Source organism: Canis lupus, chromosome 30, assembly GCF_003254725.2.
Source record: "Canis lupus dingo isolate Sandy chromosome 30, ASM325472v2, whole genome shotgun sequence".
Lineage (NCBI taxonomy): Eukaryota > Metazoa > Chordata > Mammalia > Carnivora > Canidae > Canis > Canis lupus.
Genome location: NC_064272.1, coordinates 24,588,541 through 24,600,961, shown reverse-complemented (window position 1 = coordinate 24,600,961; position 12,421 = coordinate 24,588,541). Strand labels below are relative to the sequence as shown.

Sequence of the window (12,421 nt, the reverse complement as noted above, 5' to 3'; positions counted from 1 at the left end):
TAGACATCTGGGCAGAGCAACAATCAGGATGAGATGAGTGGGGCACGCTCTTCAAATGCTAAATGTAAGGAGGGAAGCAGCCAAAATCGGGTCATCGAGACAATATGTTAATGAAATATTGCTAAAAATCTATATTAAAGACAACAAAAATCCACAATGAACAAAATGTCAAACATTTAAAATTACGTGCAACCTGTACTTAGAAGCAGTTTTCTTTCTGTGTGGCCTCGGTTCCAAAATGGCTCTGCACAATATAGTTGAATCTGGTCCTTAAGGTTTGAAATTTTTTTGCATTGATTTTGATCTTAAAAATACTGTGTTAAAAAATATATATTGTGTTAACACTTCTTAATCACAGCGTTCTTGGTGTCCCTTTTAATTTTCCAACATGAATGTCACTTTGCCTCCCCCTAATCCCAATCTGACAAGTCGCTTTCACTGGGGAGCCTGAGAATCACCCAAGAGTTCCCCTGGCCGACAACTCTTTGCTTCTGGTGTGAACCTGGCAGACATGCAACACACAGCCTTGCCTCTTGGCTGGCACACTGTGGCCCTTCCCCTGCAGTCTGGCACCAGCCTCCCCATCCTTCTCAATACAGTGCTCCCAGGAGCAGTATCCACTCATCAGAACCAGCAGGTATGACAAAACCTTATAAATGAAGACCTGCGAAATTCTAATAGGGACAACTGACGTAAGATTGCAGAGATAAGACAGAAGGAAAGTTCCAGGTCCAAATCTCATTCTAGGCTGACAGATAAAGGTACAGAGTTTGATCAGAGCTGTCAGTTGAAAGAGCAAGGGCTGTCAGAACTTTCTGCAAAGGAAATGTTCTACATTTGAATGGGACGATATCATAACCGCTAATCGCATGTGGCTCTTAAGCCACGTGATATGTGGCTAATGCAACCAAGGAATTTATTTAATTGTGATTATATTTAAATTTAAATGGGTGAAGGGCTACTGTATTACAGTCACTTCTATATCAGCAAGTCTCAAATTTAACTTGCACTAGAATCAACAGCAGGAGTTGTCAAAGTCCTGAGGCTGAGCCCATCTGAGTTGGGGATTCAGGAAGTCTGGCATGGGACTGATAGCTGACATTTCTAACAAGTCCCCAGGTAACGGTGAGGCTTCTGGTCTGGGGACACTTTGAGAACCACTAAGCTAAATAGTATTCTGACTCCGAACAATTGTTAGATATTGAAATCAACTTATGTGTAGGTGTTGGCTTTCTTGAAGCAAAATGGCAGCCTAGACTTTGAAGACATATAGATATGGATTCAAATCCCTGCTCCTCCCTTAATTAGCTATATGATCTTTGTTTCACGTTCAACTTCTATAAACAGCTGGCCCTTGAACAATGCAGGGTATTAGGAGCACCAACAACTATCCCCCACACCCCTAGAGAGTCGGAAGTCTGGGTATAACTTTTGACCTCCCCAAAACTTAACTACTAATAGCCTACTGTTGACCAGAAGCCTTCCTGATAACATAGTCAATTAACACGTATTTTGTAAATTATATGCATTGTATATTTTTACAACAAAGCGGGATCCCTGGTGGCTCAGCGGTTTGGTGCCTGCCTTTGGCCAGGGGCATGGTCCTGGAATCCCGAGATTGAGTCCTGCATTCCGGCTCCCTGCATGGAACCTGCTTCTCCCTCTGCCTGTGTCTCTGCCTCTCTCTCTCTCTCTCTCTGTCTCTCTCATGAATAAATAAATAAAACCTTTAAAAAAAAAGCAAAGTAAGCTAGAAAAAAATTTTATTAAGAAAACCATAAGAGAAAATACATTTACAGTACTGTATTTATAAAAAAAAAAAAAATCCACATGTAAGTGGGCCTTAGCAGTTCAAATCTGTGTTGGTCAAGAGTCAACTGTAATATTAGTCAACATTCAACTTTTCCCTCTCTGCTCCATCCACAAAATGGAAATAATAGTACACACCAAATAGGGTAATTACAAAGATTAAATGAGATAAGGTATATATGCCATTCAGTATAAGTTGTTAAGATCATGTCCTGCTCAGAAAATGTATTAAATGAGATTATATATGTGAACATGTCATTTGTAGCACAAGAAATACGCATTTCCACAAAACAGTTGTGTCAAAATTACCCAGTGCCAGTGCATCAGTTTTCTATTGCTACATATAACAGATTACCCCAAAATGTAGCAATTTCAAACAACAAATACTTATCATCTCACAGTTTCTTTGGGTCAGACGTGCGAGCATGGCTTAGCTGGGCACCTCTAGTTCAACATCTCTCAGAAGGGTGCAGTAAAGCTGCCAGGGCTGCAGTCTCATCTGAAGGGTCAACTGGAAGGCTAAGAAATCCATTTCTTTTGTTTTGTTGTTTGTAAGACATATGTACATTTTGGGGTGCCTGGGTGGCTCAGTCCATTGAGCATCTGACTCTTGATTTTGGCTCAGGTCGTGATCTCAGGGCCGTGGGATCAAGCCCTGTGTCAGGCTCCGTGCTCAGCAGGGAGTCTGCCTCTCTCTCTCTCTCCCCCTCTCCTTTTGCCCCTCCCCCCACTCACACATGTGCTCTCTCTCTCTAAAATGGTCTTTAAATTTTTTTTAAATAAAAATGGTTAACTAGTAAAATGTACATATATCTTTTTTTTAAAGATTTATTTGGAGGGGGGGGCAGAGGGAGAGGGAAGGGAGAGAGAGTCTTAAGCAGACTCCCTGCTGAGTACAGAGCCTGTCTCAAGGGGCTCAATCCCTGGACCCTGAGATCACGACCTGAGCCGAAACCAAGAGTCAGATGTTTAACCGACTGAGCTACCCAGGCACCCCTAGTTTAACCATTTTTTAAAAGATTTGTTTATTTTAGAGAGAGAGAGAGCACACAGAGGGGAAGGGCAGAGGGAGAGGGAGAGAGAGTCTTAAGCAGACTCCCCACTGAGCACAGAGCCCAATACGGGGCTAGGTCTCACAACCCTGAGATTACAACCTGGGCTGAACCCAAGAGTTGGACACTTAACCAACTGCACTGCCCAGGCATCCCTAATCCTTTTTAAACGTATGGTTCTGTGTCATTAAGTACATTAAGGTACATTGTGTCATTAAGTACATTAAGTGCATTAAGTTCATTCACGTTGTTTGCAACCATCACCACCATCCATCTTCAGAACTTTTTCCTTTTCTCCAGCTGAAACTCTGTACCCATTTAATACTAGCTCCCCATTCCCCACCTCACCCCCAAGCTTCTGGCAACTATCATGCTACTCTGTTTCTATGAATTTGACTCTTCTATGTTCTTCATAGAAGTAGTATCATACATTTGTCCTTCGGTGACTTGCTTATTTCACTAAACAAAATGCCCTCGAGAGTCATCCATGCTATAACATGTGTCAGGATTTCTTTGCTATAGTATTCCATAGTATTCCATTGTACGTATATACCACATTTGCTTATTCATTGCTTCTACCTTCTGGGTCTGATCCCACCCATTGCAGCCCTCTCAACACTGGCCCCTCAGTGGACACACCTCATCCTAGGCTCAGTCCTGGGGAAGACAGCCTGCTCGAGATAAGCCTGACTAGCCTGAGGATCTGCCCAGAGCTCCCCCACTTTCAAGGACTATCCTGATTCTGGTCCTGGCTACTTATCTCTTCATCCAGGCTCTACTGCTCTTCTGTGTTTCAGGCTGGGATACCTTCTTGGAGGTTAGAGTCACTTCCCATAAATGATCCCAGCAGGTAATAGGATGCTTTGAACCAAAACATGGACCCCTCCCATTTACTTGCTATGTTATACCACCAGGATCTTCCCTTCTATACCCTATATTTGACCATTTAATACCCAATATTATATTAACTACTTCAGCATTTCAAAAGTTATAACCTAGCTGCCTCTTTTAAACAATTATAATTTCCATTCTGCAGATGAGAAAACAGAGATTCAGAAAGGTTAAGGGAACTGCCCAAGATCACACAGCTAGAAGAGGGCAGTGACAGAAGAACTCCATATAGTTACCACTGAGTTTCCAGGATGTCATAGGTGGTTTGTGGGTTTCAGACTGAGAGCCAAGTGGGATAACCAGAGTTTAGAAGGAATCATTCATCTGTTCTGCTCTGTAGTCACCCAACATGACTCACCTCCCAATACACAGAACCACAGTCCACTGCCTAGGACAGCCCAAGCACAGGGCATGAAATGCCTGGGACCCTACAGTCCTGTGGCACCAACTGACCCCACCTCTCTTGCCTCCGGATAAACCAGAGGAAGACATCTGACCCAAGTGAAGCTACTAAGGTGCCTCTCTTAGGTGTTTGGAACTGGGACATTAAAAAGCAAAAGGACTCAGATGGTAGAGCTGTAAGGTCATGTAGAGAGGGGGCTGCAGTTGGTGGCCTGATGAGTCAGTTACATGGGAAGCAAGGATGCCTCTTTAGAGGTAGGATAGTGGCATACTGGTTGCCCAGACTGGGAAGTAGGCTGCCTGGTGTGAATCATGGATCCCACTTATTAGCTGCAGGATTTGAGGGCAAGTTGCCCAACCTTTAGGCGACCCATTTTTCTCATCTGTAAAATGGAGAAGCGAATAGTACTTGTTGCTACAATGAAACAAGGGAACACACACCAGGTTAGCAGCAGCACAGGTGCACAGTGCACACACTGGCAACTGCCCGCTGGCATTATTCCAGAGGTGAGAAGGCACCGCAGCCTGGGAAACCCACAGAAGGAGCAGCTTCTCATGACTTTCCAGTTCCCAGGCGGTTGCCTCACACTAAAATACTTTTAAGTTTAAAAATTATGTGCCACATTTATTTGGAAATTCTATTCTTTTTATTGCAAATTTCTGGTAAAGGAAAGAATGTGGAAGCTGATCCTCTTTTAAACTTTGGTCATAAGAGTACTCTGTAGCTCAGTGGCTTACAACCTCAGCAGCCCCTGACATCCCCCTGGGGCCTCTGGTACCTACTGATGCCTGTCCTGTGTCCCACCTCCCAGAGGTTCTGGCTTCATTGGTCAAGGGGACAGCCTGGGCACTGGTAGCTTTCTGAACTCCCCAGGTGACTCCAACATGTTGTCAGAGTGGAGAACCCCTGCTGGAGCTCATGACAGCAGGTTGGCAGCGTCAGAAGCACCTGAGCAATTTCAGTGGACAGCCAACCGCCACCTGTTCCTGTCACCCCCTGACCCGAGTCCAGCTATCCCGCTCTCCCCAGGAGTCCCATATGCTGGTTCTTCCTCCTCACGAGACCACAGAGAAGGACATTGGAGGGGGCATAACTCTCTGTGCTGTGGCTTGTGCTTCAACAGGGAAAACTGGGTTAAATGTGGTTACTCCACCATAAAAAAAAATTCACTTTCTGATTGGAAAAGAGCATGAACCTTTGTTTTTCATTGTTAAGTGGAAATAGTTTTCCTATATAGAGATGCAAAGATTTATGACAAAATAAGGAAATATATGTTGGATGACACATTCCTTATATGATTTCTCAGGTCCAAATTAAAAAAAAAATGTGTCCAGCCATTGAAGGTAAAATATTATATACTTTAGCAGCATATTTTAAATGGGTAAACAGTAATAGCCAGTTATATATCTCATTTATGATTTATCCTAAAAATAGAAAATGCTTTAATTTTCCTGAGTCCTTGGCAAACAAAAAACAATTTTTTTTAATTTTTAAAGAATTGTTTTCCTTTTCTTGGGCACCCTCACAGTTTAGAACAGTGTGTCTCACCATTGGTTTGTACATACACAGGTGAACAATTTCACTGGTGCCAATTTTCAATGATTAATCAAATATGGCGATTGAAAAGAAAACACCCATCATCTACAAAGCTGCTCAAAATGAAAGTTTCTTGACAATGTTATAAATGCAATATCAATTTGATTCTCTGTCCATACAAAAGTATGAATTTCTATTTCATTAATAATACTGAATGATCAATGTCTTAACAGTGATAAAATTTTTAGAACATTTAAAAATTACATAGGATCCCATTTTTACATCATAATTCTGATGTATTATCATGCCTTCTATTTTGTCTGTAAAACTTTTATAGGATACAGTGCATTGACGTGGTAAAACCAAGGCACAAGAATACAGTTACAATAAGTGTATATAAACCTTAGTTAGCACTTTGTGCCAATTTTGGAAACATTTAGAGAAGAGATCATAAAGCCTGAAAAATTCTCACATCCTATTATGATTAACAAACAATTAATTGTGCAATAAACAGACTATTAACCACCATTCCATTATTAAATATATGGCTATCACTATACAGGCTGTGGATAATTGAAAAAAGTTTTCAATATTAAAACCTGGTATAACTAGGTGGTTGATGTAGACATTGTGCCTTGCATTATCTAGATAATTGTCTTAAGTTTCCATTTTAATTTGCAATGTATATGGCAGTTTTATCAATTTTGAAGCTATTTCCATTACATAAATGGTATGTGCGTGTGTGTGGGGGGGTGGTTTTCCAAAAGTTAAATCCCTTCTCCCTACAAAAGACAGAAGATTTACAAGAAGATAACCATATAAGAAATGCACAGATTAACAGTAATAAAATCCAAATATGGACTAAAAGTTTGAATTCTAATCTACCAGGACATTCTCTTAATTTAGGGTGAGGAGCAACACATTCCTGTGACAATTCATTTGTTTCTTAATTTAAAAAAAAATCACCATGACATTTTTCAAAATAGTAAAGTCTTGGCTAGAGCGTCAAGCATTGAAGGAAAGTTGTTAAGTCTTTTCATTCATAAAATGAAGGGAATAGAAGCCTTTCCCAATCAAGGGGCAGGGAGGATATTCCATTGAATTTAGAGAAATGGAATAGAGTGGTAAAAATTGTACTTAATACTTTTAAAGAAAGTGTTTTCGAGACTCAAGGTAAACATTTAGACCCATGAAAAAACATTGCTTGGCACATGCACGCCATGAGTAGAACAATCCTGAATGCGGTGACAGCCTGGCTACAGAGGTATCCAGCTCTAGCCCCACTGGCAAAACCCCTTCTGAGGTCCTGGTCCTGGCTCCCTTCACAGGGGAGCTTCTGGCTTCTGCATCTGCTGGATTTGCTTCAGTAGCTGGTCCTTGTCCAACTTCATCTTGGCTTCAAGAACTTGCCTGAGGGATCCTATGCTTTCATAGATGGCTGTAAACCCTTTAGGAAGAGGTAAATTTCACCAGAGTTAATATGAAAAAAAAACAAAAAACACAAAAAAAACCAATGCTGCGTCAAATTCTACTGCATAGAATAATAGTTGACTTGGGCGAAGGTTACCACTAGATGCTGAAACTTCACTGGAGTAAAAGTTTGAGAGGGAACAGGATAGTTAACACAGTTTTGGATTATCTCCCTGCAGATTACTATTTGATTACAAAGGGGGAAGGGAACTCTTACAGTGGGGAAATCTGGCAGCTACCACTTTAACCAAGGGGTCAAAGCCAATGGCATAATACCTGGAAACCAACATCACATACCCCTGAGAAAGGATCCCCGATAAGTGAGGGACATGCCGCTTCTGTGGCATTTCTGTCCAAAATGCACAACCTGAATCTAGTAAGAGGACGCAGACAGACACAAACTGACACAACATTCCACAGAACTCTGGCCTATGTTCTTTAATGATGGAACAGCACCAAGGAACTGATCCATATTAAAAGGCACTAAATAGGGACGCCTGGGTGGCTTAGCAGTTGAGCATGTACCTTCTGCTCGGGGCGTGATCCCCCGGGGCTCTGGAATCAAGTCCTACATCAGGCTCTCCACAGGGAGACACACAGAGAGAGGCAGAGACACAGGAAGAGGGAGAAGCAGGCTCCCTGTGGAGAGCCCGATGCAGGACTCGATCCCGGACCTGGGATCACACCCTGAGCTGAAGGCAGACCTCAACCACTGAGCCACCCAGGCATCCCTAATAAAAATCTTTAAAAAAAAAAAAAAAAAAAAGATACTAAATAAAGAAACATGATAACTAACTATGCTGTATGGTTTGGGGATAGAACTTAGACCAGGAAAGGTCTGCATTAAGGAAACAGTAGTGAAAGTTGAAAATTGAGTACTAAAAAAATATTCCTCAATATTGCACTGGACTATAGTTATTTAAGAGAATCTCACTGTCCCTAGGGTATATAGATTGAAATAATAAGGGAGTAAAAAAGCATCATGACTTCAACTTTCTGTCAAATGATTTAGGAAAATAAATTATATTTACACACACATGCACTCCTATCACACAATGAGATTAAGCAAATTTCCAAAATGTTAACAATTGGTTAATCTCTATGAAAGATGTATAGAGGGGATCCCTGGGTGGCTCAGTGGTTTGGCACCTGCCTTTGGCCCAGGGCGTGATCCTGGAGTCCCGGCATCGAGTCCCGTGTCAGGTTCCCGGTGTGGAGCCTGCTTCTCCCTCTGCCTGTCTCTCTCTCTCTCTCTCTCTCTCTCATGAATAAATAAATAAAAATCTTAAAAAAAAAAACAAGAAAGATGTATAGAGTTTCTGGACTGTTATACTTTTTCTAAATTTAAAATATTTTCAAGATAAAAAGCAAAACAAAAGGAAAAAATTCCCGGGACGCCTGGGTGGCTCAGTGGTTGAGTGTCTGCCTTTGGCCCAGGGCGTGATCCTGAGTCATGGGATCGAGTCCCACATCAGGTTCCCTGCATGGAGCCTGCTTCTCCCTCTGCCTCTGTCTCTGCCTCTCTCTCTCTGCCTCTCTCTCTCTCTCTGTGTCTCTCACTAATAAATAAATAAAATCTTAAAAAAAAAAAAAAAGGAAAAAATTCCCCATCAAAAAAGCATTTCATATTATTCTGTATTTCTATGGGTTTTATTTTTTTAAGATTTTATTTATTTATTCATAAGAAACACACACATAGAGAGAGGCAGAGACACAGACAGAGGGAGAAGCAGGCTCCACGCAAGGAGTCTGATGTGGGACTCGATCCTGGGATTCCGGGATCACGCCCTGAGCCAAAGGCAGACGCTCAACCGCTGAGCCACCCAGGCAACCCCTCTATGGTTTTTTTTTTTTTTTTTTTTTAATTTATTTATGATAGTCACACAGAGAGAGAGAGAGAGAAGCAGAGATATAGGCAGAGGGAGAAGCAGGCTCCATGCACCGGGAGCCCGATGTGGGATTCGATCCCGGGTCTCCAGGATCGCGCCCTGGGCCAAAGGCAGGCGCCAAACCACTGCGCCACCCAGGGATCCCCTATGGGTTTTTAATATACAAGTTTAAATGGTCTTGTCTGCACTAGCAAGTTTAGACTTCTCTCTCAGGGGTGCCTGGTAGCTCAGTTGGTTCAATATCCAACTCTGGATTTCGGCTCAGGACATGATCTCAAGGTCATGGGATCAAGCTGAGTCGGGCTCCGTGCTCAGGACAGTCTGCTCCAGATTTCCTCCCTCTGCCCCTCCCACTCACTCTCTTTCTCTCTCTAAAAGTAAACAAATCTTTTTTTTTTTTTATAATTTTTATTTATTTATGATAGTCACAGAGAGAGAGAGACAGGCAGAGACATAGGCAGAGGGAGAATCAGGCTCCATGCACCGGGATCCCGATGTGGGATTCGATCCCGGGTCTCCAGGATCATGCCCTGGGCCAAAGGCAGGCGCCAAACCGCTGCACCACCCAGGGAACCCAGTAAACAAATCTTTAGAGGAAAAAAAGAATTTTCTCTCAGAAAATTTTCTCAACTGACAATTCATGTCATCTAAGTAATAAATATTATTTATGAAAAATAATGTTCTTATTGAATAGAAAGATACAACATATAAAAGAATAGATGACAAGTCATCACATATGGCATGAGCTTTCACTTGAAAAAGCACATATACATCATATATGTATAAAATGATATATATAAAGATGACCTCTGGGTGAGAGGAGTTATGAGTATTTTTAAAAATATTTTGTGCTTTCTTATTTTCCATTAATAAATATATTGGTTTTGGAATAAGAAAAAGTAAATATTTTTATTTTTAAGAGGCTCATACGCCCTTCTTTTGAGGGACTGAATATTAACCACCTCAATGGCACATTGAATAGGATGGGAACAAACCCACCCAGGGAATTAAATGATACAGAGTTAAACACTGATGAAATATTCACATACCATATTCTAACAGCCCCAAGAAAAAAAGAAAGAAAATTCATTTTTATCTTCCGAAGTTCTTCAATGTGTAAATTTAATCGTGACTTCGTAGTGTCTATGTAAATAAAATAAAAAACTTTTTGGTGGTAACAACAGAACTTTTCTTGGGATAACTGACTACTGTTATTTCCACGTGGCCAAAGTAGAATGATTTTGCAGAAGGAAATGATGGAATTCTAGAACTGGAGGGAGCTAGGAGATAATGCGGTCCCCCTCATCACACTTGAAGACTGTCTTGTCTTTCCCGACCATAACCAACCAGCCTCCACTTGAAATAAGCCTTCAGGAGCCCCTCAAAGATAGAGGTTCATTTCTGAGACCTGCCAATCATGGCTATGAACAGAAACGAACCCACAGGTGGCACCAGAGAAAGTGCACATCCCGTGCAAGCTGAGCAGTTTTCGTCTGTGTGCCTGTCCCTTGGGTGGCTTTCTGTGTACTTGGAATTGAAACGACACTTCAGTTCACTACAGCACAGCTACTTAGAAAATCACCTAAGGACATTTCTCCGAGATTCCCATCAGCCAGGCTCACAGGGAGCGGCAGGGGGTGGGCTCATCAACTGGTTTTCGGATCACACTGAAAATGACCCACGAGGGTGGTTTGCTTTGTGGCCTACCAGCGTCAACTTCTGCCTTCATCTCCTTCATATCCTCATTCATCTGTAACTCCAGCTTGCTGATGCGCCCGTGCACCCTCTCCTCTTCTTGTTTTGTTCTCTGCACTTCCATGTTCTTCTTCTGACTCTCTTCTATTTTGTCCAGCCTGGCTGACATCTGGCTGAGCTTCTTCTCCATGTCCCTTTCACTGGCTCCCTGAGGTCGGTGAGAAGAATTGTACCTGGTTACTCCAAAAGGAAAGTCTGTCCTGCACCCACATCAGTCATAGTATCATTTAACAACCATCTGCAGGGGACAGAACCGCGAAGGTGGCTTGTTGCTCACTCTAACATCCACTCTCCCGTTTCCTTAACAGACCCCCGATTTCCAGGTGGGGGTAAGCTCACCCAGAGTTAAGACTACATTTTCGGCTGTCTCCTAAGTTTAGTGTGGCCATAAAGATGAAGTTCTGGCCAATGAGATGTAAGTAGAAGGGAATGTGGCTTCTCTGCTAGGAGAAGCTAAAAAGGTATCTGAGGCATATCCTCACCCCTTGTGTCTTCCTTCTGTTCCTGGAATTCAGACGTAATGACTGGAGCGCTAGTGGTCATCCTGAACTATGAGAACAAGGATCACTCTAGAATTGGCAGGGAATTAAGCCAGAAGAATCGTGGGTTGCTGAGGACTGAGAAGTTACCACATCAGCCCTGCATTCCCTACCCCCGCCCCCCCAGACAGCTTTTATGTGAAAGAGAAATAAGATGCTATCTAATGAAAGCTACTATTATCTTGGGGTTTCCTATCACTTATTCACCAATCCACAGAGAAAATAAACAGCGATCCAAAGACACAGAAGCCTACAAATGTAGTAGTATGAATCTAAGTAAATCAATCAGTAGATCTGATAATATATGAAAGAACACTTAAATATTTGAAACATTAAATATTGTCTTTCCTTTTCTTTCCAACATGCCTGGTTTTTATGGGAATCTGCATCTGCGGGTGAGCTTTGGAGGCCAAGACTATGAACACTGAGCTGTAAGTGTGCTATTGCATGATCTAGCTCTCGATGTTGTACAGTGCAGTCTGCATTGAGAGCTGCTCCGCACTGCGACACAGCAGAATCAGAGATGCAAACTGCACCAGATACTTCTGCTCCATCAAAGCCCAATAGGAGGAAGCAGTGAAAAGAGAAGAGAGAGGAAGATGGTCAGGCTAAATTACCAAACCAAAAAAAAAAAAGTATATATATATATATATATATATATATTTTTTTTTTTTTTTTTGCTTGCCAAATACCAATTTCAGAATCTACTGGTTCAGAATACTCTACATGCAAGGCTTTCTTGATGGCTTTTGAGCAGTGCTGCAAACCGTAGTCCCCTGGGAGAGGGGGGTAAAAAGAGAAGGAAAACAGAGAAAAAAAAAACGGTAGATGTTGACGTGCTGCCCCGTGACTCCACATCCTGTGGTTCTAGCGTAGCCGAGGGGCCCAGCAGGAAGAACCTAGTCCACACTGTGTATTCCAGATGATGAAATTCAACCAAACTGGGATGACATTTGTAGTTAGTTTTATTTAGAAATGCAAGCAGACAATTTGGTTCATGAAGGCCTTGGTTTAAATGCATCTTAGCTGAAAGTCCTGAAATTTTCTGCTTAGCCTTTTGTTAACTAAAAGAAGTCC

General features: G+C 42.0%; 1 protein-coding gene across 2 annotated transcripts in view; it reads right to left on the bottom strand.

Moving 5' to 3' along the window:
* Positions 1-1,746: 1,746 nt before the first annotated feature.
* The window catches only part of FAM81A (family with sequence similarity 81 member A), a 75,727-nt gene continuing 65,052 nt past the window's right edge, over positions 1,747-12,421 (bottom strand). For both annotated transcript variants that reach the window (XM_025472638.3, XM_025472639.3), the window contains exons 8-9: positions 10,758-10,953; positions 1,747-7,138 (exon numbers count right to left, since the gene is read on the bottom strand). In XM_025472638.3, coding sequence (XP_025328423.1) covers positions 7,014-7,138; positions 10,758-10,953 — 321 coding nt within the window. In that variant the 3' untranslated portion in view covers positions 1,747-7,013. The remainder of the gene's footprint in view (positions 7,139-10,757; positions 10,954-12,421) is intronic.